A 23,612-nucleotide genomic window follows, 5' to 3' on the forward strand; every position below is an offset into this window, starting at 1 on the left:
ACTAATAAATTTGCATCTATAGTTTGAAATGTGTAAATTAAACAAGCAATCAACAAATAATTTTTTATTTTATTGTTACTGATAGGAATTAATATATGTTATAAAACTAAACATATTTAAGTATTATTTTAATCAGCCTGATTTAAAAATACAAATCAACTCACTTCACTAAAGTTTAATAAAACAATGTCCTCTACAACTTTACTGTTTTAACGAAATTTTAAGTTTATTAATTTGAAAAGTAAAATACTGAAAATTTACTTAATTATTTTTTGTCTATTGACATATCACGAAACTTACACGAGTTTTATTTCAGGAATAAAATAACTTAAAAAGAACAATAAGTTACTTGAAGAATATTTAAAAGATTATAATCATATAATATTAGTTTAAAGGTTATCTAGATTCGGTGTCGTTAGAGTATTAGTGAAATTGAATTATCACATTACAGGTACTTAAGAGTACAACTTAATTTTATTATGGTGTATTAATAGGATGTTACAAAAATACATTACAAAACTTGTTTCATTAAATAAAATTAAAGATTATTATAGGTTGTATTAAAATTGTTAAAGTAATTTTATATTAATCTCTATAATATATAACAAATGTCTTATGTTGCACTTGTTTAACATATTATCTAATATTAAAATATATTTTAAAAGATCAAGTAATAAATAAGCTTAATATTATTAATAAGTTGATTTGATTAGTTTGGTTTTTAAACTTTCTTTAATACTAATTTACATAAGTACCCAAATAAATTGTTTTCAAACACTTGTATTTTTAACAAAACGAAAGTGTTCAAAAAAAAGTTACATGATCGAAAAAAAATTACAAGATTGAATATTTTTATCATATCTACAAAAAACCTTTTAAACAACTATCTTTTAAAACTAAAGCATCGATGCAAGACAAAAGGTAAAATGAAATGAAATTATTATTTTAAAAAGAAGACATCTCAATGCAATTTAGAGACAATAAATTTGATTGGGTGTCAGCTTTTTTGTTTACATAAAACACAGAATGAGACCATGTGTTAAGCTGTATTGTTAGAAAACATTTTGTGCAAAAGTTTTAAAAATATATTTTTTATTAACCTTTCTTCGGGTCTACCTAGGTTTTGAGAAAATATTAATCAATTTTAAATTGTTTCTTTGTTAAACTTGTGGTTCTTATTCAAGTTTTTACTGTTTTTTGTTGAAAAACTTCTGTATTCTCAAGAACATGTCATTTAAAAAAATAATTAACTTTTTGATTAATTTTCATGCATTTAAGTTAGATTTTTTGAATAATTAGAAAACTATAATCTTAGAAAATTCTAACTTTATGTAGCAAACTTTGTGGTATTTGTATTTTTTATATCTAAGTTTAAAATACATGTTTAAAAAAAGCTGCATTGTTACAAAAATAAATGTTGATAAAACTTCTAAAAATAGCTTTTTTTGTTATTTTTTCATAAGCAAAACCTTATCTTTTTGACAAATTAGAATATATTTTTGGTGGTTTAAAAGACTAAACTTTTACAAGGCGTAGAAATAGTCCATCATTTTCCGGTGAAGTTTTTGTGTAAACAACTTTATTGTCACTTTTTTAATGATGATTAAAAAGAATTTTATTCAAATGAAAAAGTAACATACTATTGTGTCTTGAAACTTGTGTAATTCAAAAGCAAATTTTCTGCTTAAAAGTTCAGGAGCAGTAAATCAATTTTACTTTAAATGAAATAAAAACTACATGAGTTACAGAGTGGTTTAGCTTAAACAAATAATTGTTAAACTAATAGTTTACATAGAAATTAATTAATGAAATATATACGAGTTTGAAAAACGGTTAAAAACATTAATATGAATATCACTTAGTGTTTTACTTTTAGCATCAGAACTAAAAGCTGAATATTTTAAATGTAAAATGAGAAGTTTACACTGAAAAAAAATAATGATGACGTTTTAAGATATTTTCAATACATAGCATACTTCTACAAAATTATGAATTTTATAATTTATATAAAAAAGTTTATGAAATATAAACTTTTGAATTGTGAGTCAAAGTACTCGAACTACTTAAGATTATTTTACAAATCTTTTAAACTATGAGATTTTCTTGAGTGCCTTTTAATGGTTTTAATGGATTTATCATTGAGATTAATGTTTGAATGTGCTATAAACATTTTTTTAAATTCTTATATAAGTTTTGTATTAAAAGTGAAATATTGGAAGATTAAAAATAATTTCAAACCTAATAGATTTTTTAAAGGGTTTGGAAATAAATAAAAATCTTTTATAAAGGTTCTTATAAAAAAACTAATTTTGTTTTGAAACTTAGTTGTGGTTTATTTTTGATAATTGTTATAAGTATTCTTTGATATATTTGTGTATTTATTCTAAAGGCTTAAAGTAAGATTTATATACTAAATAAAAACATTCATTTTTTATGTTTAGAAACAATTTGAAAAAATAGTTTGAGAACATCTTTGTTTATATCAACTATAATTAGTTTATTAATGAAATGTTAAAAATATTTTCCTATGTTTAGTATTACTTAACTTTCAAAGAACAACTTTACAGGTCACGTTTCTAGGAAAAAATTAAAAATAATGTGTAATCTTCTCAGGAATATCTGATTCAAATACTTGATAAATACACTTTGAGATTTAATAAATGTCGTCAGGGACATTAATAATTTCTTATGTAATTTTGAAATACTTTTATCGGTTTTACAACCTTTAAAATAATACAATGGAATTTAAAAAATGTTTTGAAAATAAATATTAACAAACATTTCTACAATTTTATTAAGTTTTGATTTAAATAGTCTTTTTAGTAACTTGTATTTTAAGTAAAGAAAATATTGTAAGTTACTTTTTGTTGACTTATAGTTAAATACTATATATAAGTTGTTTATTTATCTTTTTTGTAACAGATGTCTAAAACTCATCAAAAAGAATATTTTTTGTAAAGAATGTAAAAATTAAACTTTAGGAAGTCATCAATCAGAATTTAAATGACTGAGGGTTTGAATTAAACTTTGTAACAGAAAAAACACAACATTTAACAATAAATTTCAACAACAACTAAGCGGGAATTTAAACATATTTTGAAATTTATAAAAAAACCTTTTCAACACTATAGTTCAGAAACTACATATTTGCATCAAAAAATCTTAAATACTTTAAATAGTGTTTTTTACCGTAATATATACGAACTTTAAACTACTAATACTTATATTTACTTTACTTTAAAAATATTATGTTTTAAACCGTGAGCCATGTTCAACAAAGTGTTTACAGTGAACATATATGAGCCGGTATATATATAAACAATATTTTGACAGGATATTTCTGCTTGTTTTCACATTTTTAAATTTACGTAAATTATCATGGTTGATAATAAATAATAATATTGTTGAAAATACTGTTTCAGTTGAATATAAACAAATTTTTACAAACTACTTTCCTGCTATATAAAACATCAGAAACATATTATTTTTGGATATTTTATTATAAACTATTTTCTTCAAATAAAACAACCAACTTCTCAGTATAGCTTGCATACTATTAGTAATTTTTTCAAATAATTTTTAGTTATACTGCGTTTTATTAATCGTTATTTCCGAGCAAAACAACCAACTTCTCAATTCTTTCTGAATATTATAAGCTTTTTCAAATTACTTTTTTTGAGATACTTACTAAATAAATCATAAATACTATTCTTGCTTATGCTCCGTTTTATCAATTTTTAATCAAACAATCAACCTCTGAGTGCATTCTGAATATTGTCAGCATTTTTTAAAATACTTTTTTTTATTATTATTTATTATTTTCAAACAAAACACAAACCTCTAAGCGCATTCTGAATATTATCGGCATTTTAAAAATAGTTTTTTTTTAATAATTAATCAAACAAAACAACAAACCTCTGAGTGCATTCTGAATGTTGTCAGCGGGGATGATTTTCTTTTCAACAAGTTCAATGACGCCAGGTCTGCACTGAATCTTCTCGTTGAGGTCGTCTACCAGCTTGGCTTTCTTCAGACATTTCTGGTTGGCCACTATCGAGCTTGCCACGTCAGTTTCTGTTGATAAAATTAACTATTATTATCTTGTACTTAGCTTTCTTATATGTCATATAACTCTATATCATATGTCCGTCTCTGTTGATAATATAAAGTACTATTATGTTGTACTCAGTTTTCTAATAAAACTGTTGAATTTTCTACATATGTTTCTATTACCACAGATGTTTTTGTGTCAAAACTTTATTCTGACTAAAGGCGTTTCACTGCTCTCAAATAAATTTAAGAACTTATTTTTTTATTAATAAATTAAGATAAGTATAGTGGTTTGTTTTTAAAAATTTTAATTAATTTTACTTGTATTACTTGCATTTATTGATTTTATATGTCTGTTAAAATGTTATTAACAAAATCAATAAAGTTTTTACAAATGTTAAGGATGTTTTATTTATTGAAATAAATATGTTTGTGTTTCTTGGTAGTTTTTGTGACATGTGTTTTAATTTATTCTTAACTAAAATATCGTCTAAGTTTATTTTTTATCATAACAAACCATTAAACAAATTAATTAAAAGTAAAAATTTATGTTGAAAAATTACACAGAAAACATAACATGTGTGGTATTTGAAAAAAATACTACTCTATATCTATTTTTATTGATAAATTATTTTCAGAGGATGCTTTTTATTTTTGTTAGAACATAAATTAAACACAAATTATTAGTGCATATGCTCTAACAACTATTGAAATAAATTATATTTATATTTTTACATATGGTGCAACAAACTCGTAAATAAAATTTTTTTTTTGACCAGTTTAATTTTCAAAACTAACTTTATAAAAATAAACCTCTTCCTACAGGAAAAAATAGAAAGACATCTGGCATATATTCTTAGATAACTATTATTTATACGTTTGGAAATTATTTTAAAAACTTTGAAGTAAGTTTTTTTTAAATTTACTATCTCTATCAAACAAATATATTCAGAATTAAATTTGGGAGCAATTTGATAATGACAACTTTTTTTATTTAGAAAACTATATTGATGATATTTTACTGTTTTTTTTTTTTAGTTTTACAAACCAAGTTAATTTTGTAAAAATATATCTACTTGAACAAAATAATATATAATATAAATTGCTAATAACAACAAACTTCCAGTATATGTTTGTCGACGAGATACTGCTTTCAATAAAAATATAAACATAAACAAAAAAAAATTTAATAAAAAAAAATTAAAATCCAAAAACCTTCCAGTATATGTTTGTCGACGAGATACTGCCTACCAGGTCTTCTCTGAATCGCTTTATTCAATTTGTCTTCAGCCATCTTTCTACTCAGTTGCTGCATCTGCATGTAGTGCTTGCCGGGTACACTTAAAGCTGTGAAGAATTAATTAATAACAATACTGTATATTAATATCAGAGCTTTTAATTTTTTTCAGTTGATTGTTAATATAATGCTTCCCTGGCACACTTAATGCTTTGAAAAAATTATTAACAAATATTTAGATGAAGTTTAAAATAAAATAAACTTAAATACTGTAACATTTTTAATATCTACTTAATCTTTATGCATAGTTCTTGCATATGCATTTAATTGTAAAGAACAAACTAAATAATTATTACCCAGAATTTTTTACCACTTCTGAACTATTAAGAACATAGAAAAGGTTACATTTAATTAGCTTCTATTTCAATACTAATTAGCTAATTTGTGTAACAATTTTTAAACAAGTTGTTTAAATTTCATATGGAATTTTTACAAGGTACATAAATGCTGGAAAATTTGTTACAAAACTAATTATGTTAGATGTTATCAAATTAACTGAATACTGATTGGTGATTAGCTAAATTGCTTTTTAATAATTTGTTTAAATTTAAAAACTATCCAACATTAAGTTTACATTTAAAAAACTTTAATAAAACTACTTTTTGCTTTAATTACAAACAAATGAATTTATTAAACTCTAAAATAAAATTTGGTTTATGATATTCTATTTACTTATTGAAAATTTTTAATACATTAAAAAACTGTGTAAGGTTCAGTTTCAGTAGTATTACAAATAAACTAAAGTTTTCTGGTAAAAGTTAAAATGTTTTTATCCTAATCATAAACCGCTCTAAAGGTAGAAAGATTCTTTCTAAAAGTTATGAGTTGATTTTTCTTTTGTCTGGAAGTTAACTAAATGGATGCAGCTAAACTAAAAATTAAAACTTAAAGCTTTGTGCCATATTTGAAATGAAAGTTATTTTCATTAAAAACAGAAACTTAAAGGCAAATAATAACACAACAAATAATGAAAATATAACAGCTAAAGAAAGTATAACTTTACTAAGTAATCTTTGTATACTATGATAAGTACAACATTTTTAGTAATTAATACAAGTTTATCTCAAGTTCTAAAAAATTAACAAAACAAAATAGTATTAATTATTAAATAATAATAAGGTAATACTAAATTATATATGTTATAGCACAAACATATAGTACTTCAATTAAAACAAGTTTATTACTAACCGGGTAATATTACTTGTTTGCACAGAACTTAATATTAAATACTTAATATATTAAAATAAATATTTAATTACTAACGAGGTAAAATTCCTTGTTCGCACAGAACTTGTCTGGATCTTCTCTGTTGAAGACGCATTTGCAGAGCTATAAATAATAAACATGCTATGACAAAATAATATAAAATAACACAGTAAAATAATAGCATAAAAAAATATTATATATTACTAATATACTAAGGTTTCAAAATGATAGAAAATTTAGCTGCGTTTCAATCAATTAACAGCTTTATTAAAAGAAATTTTCTTTAAATATAACTTATCTAAGTTGAAAAATTATTTTTTTTTAGTATTTAAAAACTTACTTGAATAATATTAAGTAAAGTAGTAAATATATAAAGCTAGCATAAAACTTGGTTATGTCAAACAAAAATAAATAAATTATAATCATTATTCTTCAAGCAAATCATTCCCCAAAACTATTTTTCAATTGTTTTTGTTTTTTCACTCTCTAGCTAAGCTTCCCATGACATATTTTTTTAAACATTATTCTTGTACTAATCATTCTTCAAATTACTTTTTGTTTATTTTCATTCTTAAGTAAAGCTCCTGATATTATTTTTAATATAATTATTGTATTTTCTGGTAAAAAAAATTGGATTTGTTCTGACTATTTTAACTGAAAAAAAAGACTCTTTGTTAAGACAAGCATTATTTCTGAAATTATACTTTTAGTTCAATGTATTATTTTTGTCATTTATTATAGTTTTTTATTTAATGTTTGAACATCAATAAAATGATGTTTAATTAATAACTTTTTTAACTTGTTTATTAGCCTTTATAAATACTTACTCTATATTACCTCAACTCATCCAAAAAGCAAAAGGAAATTTTTGTATCAAAATTAATTAAATTATATACATGCAAAAATAATAAAAAAGCTAAGCAAAATTGGAAACTTAAACATTTTTTATGCTACTGGCTTATAATGAAACAACAATTTGTTTTTTTTTTGCAATACACCTTAAGAAGCTAAATTAAAAAGAAAATAAAAAATAGCTTTATTGATTTAAAAAATAAAATAAAATAAAAAAATTTAAGGAATAATTTGTTATTAACTTATTTTAATTTTTCAAATCTCAACAGTACACTTGTTAATTGAAACATACTAAATCTCAGAGAAATTAAAATGTTTTGCAAGCTGACAAGCAGGTAAACGTACAATTTTTTGTTGAAACTGCAGAATTCTCACACTGGCCTTAAATTTTCACAGCAAAGTTTTAATTTGTATTTTTATTAAATTTTATTAAAAATCTACAGAATACAGGGTCGAAGTTGAGTGTTTGATATTTAAAATTAAAATTTTACCGTCTAAAACTTGGAAACTATCTTTTTAATTGTAAATTGAGACTTTTTAAAATATTTAGGCATAACCCTTAAACTTATTAAATCCAGCTACAATTTTAATTTTGTAAGATTTGTCCTCATAAAAGAAAAACAGGTTTGAAAGATTTCATTTTAAAGTAAATCAATAATAATTATATTTGTACAATAGATATGTTTACTAATTACTATACAAAAAAAATCTTGCTTAAACAACTTTTAACTACTAAAATCAGCAGAATTCAACCTTAATATTTTTTTCATTAATTAAACTTTTCATATTTAAATTAAAACAATTTTACAGGAAAGATATCTACACTTCTGAACTCTATGACTTGAATACCAAACACAACTTTATTAAAATAATTCAAAAATATAATTATAAAATACAACTCAAAGCAACAAGCTGCAACAGCCTTAAGAACATGTGCGCTGACCACAAAAAAATGAGAAAAAATGTGAATTTACTTCATTTGTAAACTATCATTTTTGTTCTATAAATGCCTAAAAACATTATTTAAAAGTTTTTAGTACTCAAAAAATTTGAAAAGTATGATGTGCTATGATTTCTTCAAAAATGTCTGTCTAATTAAACGTTTACTACTTATAGATAACTTTTGATTAACCATTTTTTTTTATCATAAAGTTTTAAACACAAAAAACTACATCATATTTTACTCTTATATAAAGTTATGAAAAAACTAGAACAGTTTTCAAGTTTCTTGAAAAAGGGGCTTAAAAACATTAAAGTTTATAGATAAGTTTGTACTTACCACACAGACTCATAGTTTATGAAAAATGCTTCAATTTAAGTTTTAGTATGCACCATAAAGTGTTTTACTCTTCTTTAAAATAAAAAAGTGCTTAAAAAACATACTTATCCTTGTAAAAAAACTATTTAACAAACTTTTTCATTGTAGAACTTTAAAGAATAAATAGCAACTTACTCTGCTTTGTAGAATCGAAATGATCCATTTGTATGGTTAGATTGTTGTTTAGGTTGTTATTATCTCCATTCATGACTATTCATTTAAGAATAACTTATTTGTACTCTGTAACATTGTAAAAAATGTTCAAGTTTCTTATACTTAAAAATACTATGTTAAAAATTCAATTTTCTTCTTCTTAAAAATCACAAGACACCTTTATTTCAATAAAAAATACTTAAACATTTCATAATTATATTCTCAAAGTTTTTAAGCATAAATACTTATTTTAAGGGCATAGGGGGGTTAAAACTTTTTTCATAATTTGATACTATTTTATATAGTTTTTACTAAGCTACAAGGTTCTTTTTACAGATTTGAAAAACTCAAAATAGTTTTTGAGACATAGCCAGTCAAAGGCAAAGGCAACAATAGGTTCCTTATGGGAGGAGCAAACTAAAACGGCAAATAACTAAGATCACTAAAAATCTTCTCCTACGTTTTTTGAGATAACTACCTAAAATTTTCACGAAATGTTCCTTGGCAATATTTAGAAAATTCGGTCAAAACAAAATTAAAAAAAAAAATTAAGAATAAACATTCTATAACAAAAAAAGTTCAGCTTTAAGTTAAGTATACTAAAACAAAATTCACAATTGATAAAATATATAAATTCATTAACTCATAGGTTGTAAAGCAACAGTTAAATAAAAAAACAAATATACTTTAATTTAATCAATTTAACTTAATTTGAAACGTTTATTTAATAAAGTTCTACAATGAAATTAGTTGCTTAAAATGGTGACCATCAGGTAAAATTTAATAAAAATTAATGCAACTGAATAAACCTTGTTGAAGAGGAATTCTGGTGTCTTCTACCATAAAAATCAATGAGTAGAAATAACTGTGCTATAAAACTAACTAAACTTATGAATAAATAAAAATGTAATTAAATCCTGCATGTACCTGTATTTCCTATGTTTTGAACTTTGAATATGGAGAGTCAAACAAATGCACTCAACCGTAAAGTTAACTCAATTTTATTTTTTAGATTTTATTTGTTGTTGTGTAGGTAAAGTACCTACTGATAGAGTTGTATAAAAACTAAGGTATTTGTATGTTGATTTTCTAACATTGTTGAATTATTAAGTAAATATTTAGATCATACTTGAATGTTTTAAATCTTTTGAGTTAGGTTCAAGTTTCTTTAAGTGTTTTATAGTTCACTGCTCAATGAAACTTGGTTATTGTTAAGTTTAATACTATTTCAAGTGTTCATACAAGTTATAAAAGCAACTTGTATTTTTGAAAATTAGTGTTTGTGTTATTTATTGTGGTTCATTTTATAAAATGGATTCATTAACTCAGTTGTCTTGTCTGATTAGTATCTAGTATTTATAAGGTTGCAATTAAATAAAGTAGGTAACTATTTATGAGTAATACCAACATCCTTCAAAAACATTATTGTTTCAGTACAATACATAGCTGGGTTGTTAAATTTATGATTGAATTGACAGAGTGTAGTTTTGATTAATTTTATGTGAACAAATTTACATTTTTGTGGACATTAGATTTGCATTAAGTGATGCTTTTTGTACTAATCAATTTCACTTTAACTGTTTTCTATGGTTTCATTATGGCCCATAATACAATTTATTTTTTATTTAACTTTGAATGTCAAAAACAGCTTTTGATTATTAGGAAATTAATTAATTTAAGTTATTGATTTTTATTGTATACTTGTTAAAATTTATTTTTACACACTTTTTGCTTAAAGGATAAAACTTAGTCTTTATTGTACATGTCAAACAATTTAATCTTGCAACATTCAACTCAGAGAGTTTTCAAAGCCATCAGGCCACACAGAAATGATAAAAGTATCATTTGTTTTACATTTAATTTATTCAAATTTCTTTTTATTGTCAACTGCATAGTATTAATTTTAAGAATTTTAAAACTATTATTCATAATAAAGCCTTGAAGTGTAAAATTACTTCATTTATACATATACACTTGTTGAGTGCATGCAATTGCAAACAAATTTCAATTCCTTGTTTGATAGCTGCAAACCAACACGAAATTACCACTTCGCCCAATTTACCATGTGAGAAAAATAACCTTTGCTGATAATCAGCTTTATCAGTGCGCTAGTTTTTCCAGATCTCTAATTTTCATAAAGTGTTTCTGTCGAACTAAAGTTCTTTATTCGTTTTTATCAATATGATTTTTTTTTCTAATACAACATGCTTTTTTTTAACAAAAGTATTTGAAACTACTAAGGACAAACAAGCATCTACAAATTTAATATGAATAACTTTTGTTAGTCTTATAACTTACATGTTTCTCAATGCACTTATTACTACAATATAAAACGTTGATTGATAATTTTTTTTAATTTTAACCTTTGTAGAAGTTTTATCAAGTTTAAAATAAGATTAAAAGTTTAAACAGTTAAAGCTTTTTCCATGACTTTTGAGTCAATAAATCTATAACATAAAATTATGTCCATAATGATTAAATCTAGTTTAAACTGCGGAAGTATTTTGCATTTATGACGATAAGATGAATTGAAGTCCTTTTTCAAACGATATATAGTAATTAGATATTCAGTGATTTAAGTAACTTTATCACGTATAACAAACAATACAATAAACAACTCTTAAGTGTTTTTTTTTGGAAAACTTAGTATTATATTGGTAAGTACTTGCGTTATGGAATACCAGTTACACTGCCGCTCCATTTAGTTAAATACTGAACTATGTAGAAAAAAGTTACAGCTAGGAGAAAATGAGTCTGAAATATTCTCTAGGCTATGTTCAGATATATGTTTACTGAGTTTGGGAAGTGACAGACACTCTAGACCACCTTGCTGCTACTAAAATGTAAATATTTGTATTATTTATTGTTTATTGTAAAGTTCTTTCTTAAACAGTGTTATTTCTTATAAGCAGTTTTTTGATTTAAATTCAAAGCAGTTAATTCTTGGTTTAGTTTTACAATCTTAAAATACATTTCTGAAATATTTAGTTTTTGTGTAAATGTTTTGACCGCATCTAAAATATATTCTATAGTATGATGTTCTTTATTTTTAGTATTTGATATGTTCTTCAATATAAAATATAACCACCAAAAATCAAGCTTAGTGAGTATAAGTAGTATTGAACAACTTTACGTATTATTCATATCAGGATTTACTACAGTTAAAGTTAAAATTAATTGTGGTTATTTGTCTAGGTGTGTTATTTATTATAACTTTTCAAGTGATCATACCAGTTATTATTTAAGTGACCTAAACCCATGGGTCACTTTTGGTATTTTTTGTAGTTTTATTGATAAAATTAGTAAGAACATTTTTAGCATATTAAGTTAGAATGTTTTGATATAATGTTGCGCGTATTAATATATTGTTTATGAACTCAAATAATTGAATATTCATTTAGTTAGTTAACTAAAACATGGTATTAAGTTTTAGTAAACTTATTCAAGGGCTACAAATTAAAGCTTTTGTACAGGAAAAATGCTAAAATAATTTTTTAGACAATATGAAACTATTTATCATGCTGGACTCATGTAAAATGTTTTTTCACAAAAGTGATTGTACAAAAATATCACCTAAAAACTAAAATGTAGTTAAATAAGTTACACTCTAAACCAGGGTTTCCAAACTGTTTTGCAAATGGCCCCCTTTATAGAAAATTAAAAAGCAATAAAGCAATGGCCCCCTTCAACAAGATTACTCATAAACTACGATAAAAAACACCAAAGACCTTTTTTTTTTTAAATTTTTTTTTTGCTCTTCATCTGCACCTCGAGAATGTCTAGTGTAAGTTTCATGTTATGGCCTCATGGCCCCCTGTGGCTCCTTTACTGCTCATGGCCCCCCTCTTCCTCTTTGCTGCTCTTGGCCCCCTGAGTATCTGTCATGGTCCCCTAGGGGGCCACTTGGCCCACTTTGGGAAACCCTGCTCTAAACAGTGGCTGTATAACTTTTTACTTAGGACAGTTCTAAAAACTTAAACTTGTTTGGAATTTTTATGCGAAATTCATACCTTACAGGGTATTTTATAATTCTTATGCTAGTTTTAATGAGTTTTTATCTTAAGTTATAATTTTAGTTCTGTTTTATTCTGTTTTTGAATATTTCAGTATCCAAGCTGAACTATCTTATTTCATTTATTTTTGTTATAGTTTAAGATATAGTAATTGAGATCTCTTTATTTGTTTTCTGAAAACTAAAACGTTTTGATTTAGAAAGAAGCAACTTTGATGAAGTATTACAAATTAATATTTTCAGGTATTCATAATTATTGCTTTAATAGATCTAGTTACCAATTTAATCAGAATTAGTTTTGGAATGAAAAAGTACTTAAGCAAAGAAAAACAAGATAGGACGTAAGACTGATTTTGGAAATAAATAAACTTTACATAACTAAGGAATAGTTGAAGTTTCCGAAGTAGTTTTTATGATTAACTCAAAAATTTATGTTATTATGAGTGTGTGACTACATTAAAAAATAAGTGAAAAGTAATACTTTTAGTTGTTATTTTATAATAACATATTTATCATTACAATGTTGGTTAGCTGTTTTTATGCCTTCTCAACTTATTAAAAAAGAAGTAAAATCATATTTAAAAATATTCAAAAACTGAATATAATCATATGTCATAGTTTTTGTTTAACTCACTTAAATTTAATCTTTTTCAGTTTTTAAAGTTTGAAAAAATAAATACATTTTGCGTGTTTTGTTTAGCACCTGAGTTAATTGAATTTACTTTTAATTCACTTAAAATAATTTAAATTTTAATAAAAATCATGATTTTTTGTAGTTTTTACATAACTCAAATTAGTTTTTTTTTTTCAATTTCTAGCTAGATTTTTAGAAACATTAACTTAGGAAAAGTCCTATTGTAATTTAGTTAATTAGAAAAACTAAATTACATTAACTTAGAAATGTTTGGCTCTTGTAACTCAATTTAATCTCAAGCACAGGTGAATTCTCATTTGGTGTAACTCAAGATCTACTCTATAGAAGGGTAACCATTTTTGTATCAAAGAATGATAAAAAAAATAGATATATTTTGTTAAAAGTTAAAATTATACTTGAGTATAATAAACATCATTATAAATTATTTGAAATTTTTATGCGAAATTCAGCTTATACTAATTTTTAAAGTGTAATGCTATTTTCAATTATTTTTTCTCATATTTGATAAAAAACCGTTCAATTGTTTTGACTATTTGTTATTTATTCTTACTGAAGCTCTTTTATCCATACTAAAGCTTTGTAAAGGGTTAAAAAAATAATATTTCCTTAAATATTCTTAGGCTGGATTTGAAAAGTAGTAGCCTTGATTATGTATGATAAAATGTATTGTAAAATTTTAAGTACTTTTAATTGTTTTTAATAATTTGTTTAAATTAGGAATTTAGTAAGAAAAATCATCGATTTAAAACAACGTGTTCATCTAAGACAGTTAAGAGCTTAGAATGCAAAATTGAAATTTAACTTATAAAAATTAAACTTTATATAGATAGATGGACTTAAACTTTCCAACTAAATACTTGTTGGTGTTAAATTTTATTACTTTAAAAGAAGTTAAACACATTGTGTCTGTAATTATAACTATCTAAGATTTAAAAGGGCATTTATCAGTTGTATTGCTAATCAAATAAGTTTTGTATAGGTTTGTACAATATAAAAGTTACTTTTATGGAAAATCCACCACTAAACAACAATCAAAGACCTACCAATGCGACAGAGGTGAGTAAAAAATAATTTTTATTGAGTTAATTTTTTGTACTCTGTTCTAATTTTAATCTTATCGTATACACTTAGGAACCAATTGTTTTACTTAAATAAAACAAGACAAAACTATATTACTTTTGAAGTTTTATTAAAGTAAAGCTTTTTCAAGTACTTTCTAGTTCTTATATTTAAAATGTTAAACTGAGTTTAAAACTAATAACTTTATGAGCGATTGAAATTAAATTCATCTTAAATTGTAACGAACAGCTCTACAGGGCGAAATATTGTTTTATAGTTAGAATCTGTAAACAAAATTCTAACAATTTGTCACCTTATATCTGTACAAGCCTGAAACTTACATTGAACCAAAACATAACTTTAATATTTACATTTTTTGAATTGTCATACAACAGAACATTTGGAACATGGACGCCGAGAAATTACAAAAAATTTTCGAAACGTGGGAAAATGTACTTAACAGCCTCACTGAGTTGCAATTTGTTGAGCAATATTCGATTGTAGTTATCCAATCGATTTACGCTTATTTTGCTTCCTTCAAATCGAGATTGGATGCGAACGAAAAAAGAGTTGCTGAATACAAGCGAACGAGGCAAGCAATTGAAAGAATTAACAAAAGTCTGAAGGTTTCGGGTAAAAAACTTGAGAGGAGTAGGAGACAAGAGGCCATCGAAAATGTGCAGCTCAAAATAAGGAAGCTCAAAAGTGAAAATAAACATATTAATACTTTGTTGTATGAGCTGGACAAAAAACAAATAAGATTTCAACAACAATATGTAGTGAAGATAGATACGTTCCGCCCAGGTCTGCCAACTGCAACGATCCAAAGTTTCACTCACTTCACAGCTGATGAGTCGCTTGTTGGTGATCAGTGTGCGATTTGTATGGAAAATTTTGAAATCGGTAGACTTATGATGCGTCTCGACTGCGATGGTCGGCACGCTTTCTGTCAAGTCTGTATTAAAGAATGGTTTGCTGACAACAAAACATGTCCTCTTTGTAGGCATATGTTTAAGTGAATAATGATTTAGATGAATACCAATATTTCCTATGAGTTCTAGACACGTATTTAATTAATAATGATTTAGATGACTGTTAATATTTTCCTTAAATTCTAGGCATACATTTAGGTGAATAATGATTTAGATGATTACCAATATTTCCTTTAAGTTTTTGGCAAAAATTTAAGTGAATAATGATTTAGATGTCTACTAATATTTCCTGCAAGTTATAGGCATATGTTTAAGTAAATAATAATTTAGATGTCTACTAATATTTCCTGCAAGTTATAGGCATATGTTTAAGTAAATAATAATTTAGATGATTACCAATATTTCTTTTAAATTCCAGGCATTAGTGTTTATGAATAATAGTTTAGATGATTAGTAATGTTTCTTTTAAGTTCTAGGCATACATAATTTGAAAGAAGTTAAATACATTTTGTCTGTTTAAAGTTTAAGTATTTAGTCAGTTTAAGAAATAATGTTTGTAGTATTTCAAAAAAAAAGTTAGCTCTAATTAATAAAATTTCGATGATAATTTTTTTGTGCTTTCAATTATTTTTTAAAGAGATAAATCACAACAAATCAGAATAATTAGAAATTGAATTGTTCTGCACTTTATTTACACATATTTAAACTTTAATTTGAAAAATAATGCAAATTAGTGCCAGCTTATTGGTTTAAACTAAATTTATTTTGCTTGTGTTTATTAAAACAAACTTAAAATATAAAACCATTTACAGTTTTTTTCAAGGTGTTAGTTAAACACTAATGTTACTTCATTTCTACAAATTTATTCCAAAAAAAATTTCTAAATTTAACACAGAATATTGAAAAAAAATAGTAAAAAAGAAGGAGCAAAATAGTTTACATAGAACAGTTTTCTCTTAAAAATGATGACATAAGAATCTTAAGTTTAGTTTTTACGGTCCAAAAAAAAAACAGTTTAAGGTAGCTCGGGTCTAAAATGCACAAAGACAAAATTGCACGAAACCAGATTTGCACGAAGACGATTTTGCACGAGTTACATTTTTGCATGAGAGTATTAAAATTACAGAAAAAAAAAATAAACTAAAAAAAAAAAAAGTTACTGACCGAGGGTAAGGGTTCGGGGTAACAGTGATAGAAAAAAAAAATAAAAATAAAAAAAACAAATAAAATAATAAAAAAAAAAGATAAAATTAAAAAAAAGCTACCGACCTAGGGTAAGGGTTAGGGGTAACAGTGAAAGTAAAAAAAAATAAAGTTAATAGAAAAATCAAAAAAATTAACCCGTGCAAAGTTGTCTTCGTGCAATTTTGTGCACTCGTGGAATTTTGTCCCATCGTGCAACTTTGTACTCTCGTGCAATTTAGACAGCTGCCAGTCTAAGGAATCGTCCATGTTTACTAACTAAAACAATAATCAAAGTGTAAGAAGTATTATTATTTTCAATACCTATTTTAGTTTATTTGTAGTTTTCAATATTTCTTAAACACTTTAACACACATTTAGGAACGTATAAAACATGCTTTAAACTTTCATTAAGTTTTCAAGATTAAATAGTCTTGCTGATTTGAATAACAATCAGCTAAATAAAAAGTGTTTAAATGTTCTAAAAAAGGACAATTTATTATAACAATAATAAGTAATCATGTTGTAAGATGAAATCAGTACAAACACTTCAACTATAATTTCAATTTCATTTTAAATAAAAATAATTAAGTAAATTTATTTTAATTTAAGGGCATTAAATAGTTGGCCAATTTTTTTAGAAAAGTTGTCACGAGTAAAATTTTGAATTTTTTAAAATTCAAACTTTGAATTTTAATTTGATAAAATAAGCATAAAAAATGAGTAAACAGTAATTATCAAAAAAAGAGTCTATTTGTATATTTTTAATGCAATTTTTTTTGTTTAAAAAAGTATCTCTTTAGCTGATAAGTACATTGCGGGCCGCATTTGCAAGTATCTTAAGTAATTAAAATTAGAATAATGTATTATATTTAAAAAATTTAACTTGTTTCTCTTTTAACTGTAAAAGTAGAAATGTCTATTTAAATTAAAGCAGTTTGAAATATTGAAAAAAATATTTCGAGGGAGAAAACGATTTAGTTACAAAGAAAAGTTATGTGAGAAGTTAGTAAAATAAATAGTATAAAACAACAAATACATGTTTATGACGTCACAACTACGTAACTACTACGTCATAATCGTGTCATTACATGTTTCACGATGAACTTTTACCATATGAGTTGTTTTCTAGGAATATGACTAAATATTGGCTTAAAATTGTTTTTCTAAACTTTCATTTCTTTTATATTAATGAAAGTCTGGTTTACATTTTATATGTTGTTGAACAATTTTTTATTAATAAAACGGAATTGTTAAGGTATAAAAAAATAAAAACTAGTTGTGCTACTTTTAAATACTTTTTTAACAAATAAAATTTGTGTAAGTTTAGCACTTGCGGTCACCATATATGAGTAATTTATAATTAGTTGTTTATGTTTACAGTTGAACTGTCTTTATTTGTTAGTAAAATTCAAGCAGTGCATATATGGTTGAAGTTAGTCAAGTTTTGATTCTTGGTAAGTTTTTTATGTTTATTTTTTGTCAAATCTATGATTTGTTTTTACACTTAGCTTTATACTATAAAAATATTGAAAACATCAAAGAACTCGTTTTTAACGTTTTAAAAATATGTGTTTTAGTTTATACTTGCTTTACTTTAGTTAAAGCTTTTTGTTTTGATTTTCAAAGTTTTGGTAGTTAAGAAAATCTTAAAAGTTACAAAACAACAGTACCAGACTAGTTTTTTAATAGCAGTAGTAAAATAACTTAAGAGTTGTTGCATTTGAGTTTGTAAAATTTTAATTTCAGAATTTTCCGGACCTAAAAACTATAACATTATACCCAAAACTCGTTTCTTTATTAGTTTGTAAGCTTGCTTTGTAATTTAAGTTATATGCACTGAAAAAATATTTTGTCCTGCTTTTTCTTTTTTATTTGTAAAAAAATGGTGCGTGTAATAATGGTTAAAACTAGAAGAAAAAGGTTACAGGCGTAAGGTGTAATGTGATGAAACAAAAAAAAAACGGTTCCAAATTCTAGCATGAGTTCCGATACAAATTAGGTATCTTTTCTTCATATAGTCCGCAATTCAAGCTTCCTGACTAATTCTGAACGTCAGCTAGAAGTCTGTCATTTTTTAATTAAGTACTTCAAGAAGTTAACTTTATGCGCTTCAGTTTTATTGCAAGTGTTTTTAATAAAAAGTTGTGCAATTTAAATTAAAAAATAAAAACTTTTTTTATTGGTAATCAACGTAATCTGCTTATAAAAGTTTAAGATTTTAAAACATTTTAATCGTCTTCTTTTACGTAACAAAGTCCTGTGTTACAAAAATATATTGTGGTATGTTTGAAGCATAAATAAAATTTGTTTGAATTCTGATAAAATACAACGACTTAAAAAGTAGATTTTAAAAACAATACGACATACGAATTAACTTAAGGTTTATAATAGTAAGTATTATACTAGCCGGTTTCGTAAAATGACTGCCTTTGTAATTAAAAAATACTATATATGTAGGGTAAAAACAGTTCTATTTATAAACCATAAGTATTTAGCATTTGGTCATAATAAGTATAATTTTACTAAGTTTTAAACACTCAATAGCAAGACACATAAACAAGATTTAAAAGATTTTTTTAGGTAGATCTTAGAGTATATTTTGTAAAGTAACACCATTTTTTACAAGCATTAAGTAAAACGAGCTGAGTCACTTATAAAGTGTAAGTATGTTTTAATATTACAAACTTTATAATTTAACTAAAACCACAAACAAAGTGAATTGAGTTACATGTAATAATAAAAGTTGTAAAAACTTGCTTGTCTTTCATTTAAAGGTTGTTTAAGGTTGAAGTTTTTAAAAGTACGCAATTAAACCCAAGCTTGTTTGTATAAAAAACTACAACTTTCAGTTAGTAGTTTTTAGTCGCAGTTGTATGAACTATTCAAAAAATGAATATTTTATCTTAAACATTACAAATTTCAGTCCTATCTTGTCTTTGGACCACCGATGGCCGCATGAACCGTGGTGCAAGCGTGTTGGAAGTGACCAAGGACAAGTGTCAGAGCGGAATACCTTTAGTGGACACCAAACCTTCAGGTTATTTCGGGTTCGCCAAGACCAACGATTTCGAATGCGAGTACACGTTTCGACCGCTAGATGTCGACAGAGGCGTTGTCATGACGGTAAATGTCGTGTACGCTAATGAGTTGGGTGGAAGTAAACAAGACATCATAATGCCAGGAGGTTTGAATTTATTTGTATATTTATGAGCAAAATAATATACATATTCATCAATGTAATCCATAAGTTTGAAATTGTTAATCATTTTTATAGCAAATAGACCGAATGCGTAGTAATTTTTTTTACTTGTAAAAATAAAAACTAAACACTTTCTACTAAAACAAAAACTTAGTTTAATAAAAAACAATACGTAAAGTAAGAGTAAATAGACTCGGTAGAAAGTATTTGCATTCTTTTAATTTTTAAATTTTTATTAAAAACGAGCGAAATACTTTATATTATAGCCCCACTATGTTTTACAAAACCACATAAAAAATCACATAAAACCCCCTATATTGAAACAGGCAACAAGTTCCCGTACACGAAACCTTACGACGCTGGTCAGGATTACAAATACGGAACGAACTGCTTCCACCTGGTCAGGGGAAGTACCTGCTCCTCCCAAATATCCAGGAGGTTCTGCCCTCGTGACGTCACGTACGGGGTACCCGATCAGGAAGATTTTACGTTCAGGATACCATATAGCAGCTGGAAGTTTGTGGTGTACTACCAGTTCTTCGAGTGCGATGGTACCACAAAAGGGGGTTTTACCGAGAGTGAGAGTAGTACAAAGCCTTCGGTGTTTGTTGTGAGCAGGGACGTTAAAAGTACTGAGAGTGTTTCGACTACTAAAATTAAGCCGACAACGTCTGTAACTACTACAAAGGGGGATGCTCCGGAGAATGGCGAGGAAAAAGTTACAGATAGACCAAGTTAATGTTTTTTTATTGCTTATCAAATTAAATTAAATTTTTAATCAACGTTTTTTTAATAAAATTTTCAGTTTAATTTATTTTCAATTTTATGCTAACATAAAAGTAGTAAAATGTCAAATCAAGATTTTCTGAACTTCAGACAATGATAAATAAATGTTTCTAACATGTATAGAAACCAAACACGAATTTTAGGATAAAAGATATGTCAACTAAATTTTTTCAATGCAAATTTCATAAAACAACAAAATAAATTTAAAGAAACATCCACACTAGCAATGCACAACCAAACAAAAGATAGCAGGTTTTTAGACCCATACCAACAAAATGCGAATACAAATACACTCTCCATAGTGCTTGGAACTGTTTTATTTGTTGTATCACTTCTGCTTATTGTTGTTCTCTTCACTAAAAAGTTTGTTTTAATTGTATTTAAAATTAATAGTAGTTAGTAGAAAAAGCTTTTCCTTTTTTTCTGTAGTAATTTGTTGAAGTTATAAAAACATTCGTTTAAACAAGGTTTTTAATAGAAGTATTATTACAGAAAGTTTTTGTTAAACCAAAACTTTTCAAGGCGGTTGTTTTTCTTATTTGTTTGGATTAAAGTTTATTTTTATTTGCCTATTTTTACTAAAAGTTATTCAACTCAAAATTTTATCACATTTTAAAGTTTTACAATTTTAAAACTAGATAGTAAACGTAATTCATTGATTAAGAAAAGTTTATTCATTTAATTTGCTTATTAATATGAGTTTGTTTAGTTTCATTTTTGAAATGTTTTGAAATAATTTGAATTTTTTAATGAAAGATCTCTAAATTACATAGTTCAAATAAAATTTATTTTTAAATAAGTGTCTAAACAACTTTTAACCGTTAGACGTCGCAGTAGAAAAGTGAGTAGAACTAGTTGGCAAGGAAACAGAGTTTATGAGATGACTAATAAAAGTTGTGATGAGCCAAATGAGTAAGTTTAAAATAAATTTTACAAACCATGATACGTGGAAGATTTACAAACTTTTTACTAATTTGACTCAAAAACTTCCATTTTTGCATAAAAAGTTACAGGTTTTTATAAACTATTAAGTTGTATTACTTTTATTAAGTATTGCATTTTAAAATTATTTTATTTCGTTATTCTAAGTTTAAGTTATTTTAAATACAGTAAATATTAATCAGTGTAGTACACTAGATTATTATTATTATTACAAATAAAACTATCTAATTAATAACACAAACGTAGTTTTTGTAGGAAATAAATTATATTTACTTTTAAAATTTAGTTTATAACTAATTAGTAATCTACTGGTTTATTAACTAGATTTTTTTTAAATAAATGTAAGCAAACTAATTTAATTAGGATAAACATTAATGAATTTTATAATCCACTTTTGTTTAAACAAAAAAAAAATCAAGTTAGCCGGTTTAACTTTTCTTTGTTCAAAATAATCTAAAAATTTAAAATAAAAATGTTTCAATTAAAAGTTAAACTCAAAACAGGCCCAAAAACGAGCTCTACACCCCGATCGAAGACGACATCAACAAAAATCCCCACGACAGCAACCCGAATGTTAGGGAAATCCCCGCGACTCCGCAAACCCACCGCGCCCCAATTCCGCAACCCCGAACTGCGAGGGGAAAACCCTCAAGTGAAGGTGCTTACCTGGCGCCACTGACCAAACAGGAGTCTGACCAAATTTACGCGGAAATACCGGCGGGAGGGGAAATTCCCCCGATCGAGAAACCTCCGAGGAGTAGGAGGGTTCCGACCGCGTACGGGGTTGGAAATTTTAAAAGATAAATAATTATTTTTTATTGAAACACTTGTTATGTATACTTTGTTAAAAGATCATTCAAACTAAGATTATTATTATTTTTGAAAAAAAAAAAGATTTTTTTCTCTAAAAAGCTAATAATAGCTTAAATTGTTTTCAGTAGACGGAATACAACTTTTGCACATTACGTTTAGTTTGGCAAAGTTAAAATGATTAAAAATAAAGTCAATAAAATTTGAACTTTTTAAAATACTCGTCTGTTTTTTTTTTCTTTTTTTAAAAAAAGTGTTCAAACACTTATTTGTTTGTGTTAAGTTTTTATGCGTGAAATTTAGTTTTATGAACATTTTTCAAAATTTCAAAACAATTACTTATAACAACCATGACTAGAATTAAACAAAACTTTTGTCAGATTGATTGGAAAACATATCTTATTTATATTAGAAGTCTGGGCTTGAATAGTTAGAATTAAATTTTATGTGTATTTATTTATTATTTATATAAATTATATTTACTTTGAGCTAAACAATTTAAAAAAAATTTCAAACAGTAAATACATAATGACTAAAATGGTAATTTAGCACAGTGTTTGAAGAATTTTTTAACCTACAAATTAAGTTTAAATCAATTTATTATTATGATGTTAATTAACTTTCTTTCAGTAACAAAACTGTTTAGTGCTTATCATAAAATTAGTCACTGTTACAAAGTACGGGTAAGTTTTAGTTTACCAAAAGTAGTATTTATTTCTATAACAGGTGTAATAAAGAGTTTTTCTAAATTTAAGTAGTACAGCGAAAACTACTAAGTTTTGAGCAATTAACATTAAAAAAAAAAATATATATACAGTTTTTTATAATCTTAGCTAATGTTTACGTTTAAAAAAGTTTATTTTTGACAAAAATAAAATAGGTCTTTCTCGGAATGTTTTAATGACAGTGATTATTTTTTAAATCTCATAGTATAAAAACTATTTTAAAAATATTTTACTGATTTGTTTGTTGAAATATAAATTTAAATAAATATTTTTTACTATATTAAATCAAAGTAAGATTTTTTTTTAAATTACCATGGTAAATTTTAGGCACAAAAAAACTAAAAAAACAAAGAATAAACACACTTGATTTAAAACAAACCTATATTTTAATTCTATTTATTGTTTAATATAAAAAGTTTATAAAAAAAACT

General features: G+C 25.1%; 2 protein-coding genes across 3 annotated transcripts in view; one reads left to right on the forward strand and one right to left on the reverse strand.

The window, feature by feature from the left end:
- LOC145840411 (uncharacterized) overlaps window positions 1–8,965 on the reverse strand; it is a 45,947-nt gene extending 36,982 nt beyond the window's left edge. The window contains exons 1-5 of one of the 2 annotated variants that reach the window (XM_082947665.1): window positions 8,859–8,958; window positions 7,751–7,786; window positions 6,611–6,676; window positions 5,266–5,397; window positions 3,916–4,074 (exon numbers count right to left, since the gene is read on the reverse strand). In XM_082947665.1, the coding sequence (XP_082803791.1) occupies window positions 3,916–4,074; window positions 5,266–5,397; window positions 6,611–6,676; window positions 7,751–7,786; window positions 8,859–8,931 (466 nt within the window). In that variant the 5' untranslated portion in view covers window positions 8,932–8,958. Of the gene's footprint in view, window positions 1–3,915; window positions 4,075–5,265; window positions 5,398–6,610; window positions 6,677–7,750; window positions 7,787–8,858 lie in introns of both variants that reach the window. The other variant, XM_082947666.1, reaches the window with a different exon arrangement.
- A 9,141-nt stretch (window positions 8,966–18,106) lies between these two features.
- On the forward strand, window positions 18,107–22,456 carry LOC145840940 (uncharacterized). The gene is made up of 6 exons (XM_082948296.1): window positions 18,107–18,173; window positions 19,643–19,903; window positions 20,245–20,652; window positions 20,914–21,067; window positions 21,530–21,616; window positions 22,150–22,456. Exons 1-6 carry the CDS (start codon window positions 18,143–18,145, stop codon window positions 22,448–22,450), a joined length of 1,242 nt encoding a protein of 413 aa, XP_082804422.1. The 5' UTR covers window positions 18,107–18,142; the 3' UTR covers window positions 22,451–22,456.
- The last annotated feature ends 1,156 nt before the right edge of the window (window positions 22,457–23,612 follow it).

The sequence above is a fragment of the Thalia democratica genome, chromosome 7, assembly GCF_965202585.1.
Source record: "Thalia democratica chromosome 7, ktThaDemo2.hap1.1, whole genome shotgun sequence".
Taxonomy (NCBI): domain Eukaryota; kingdom Metazoa; phylum Chordata; class Thaliacea; order Salpida; family Salpidae; genus Thalia; species Thalia democratica.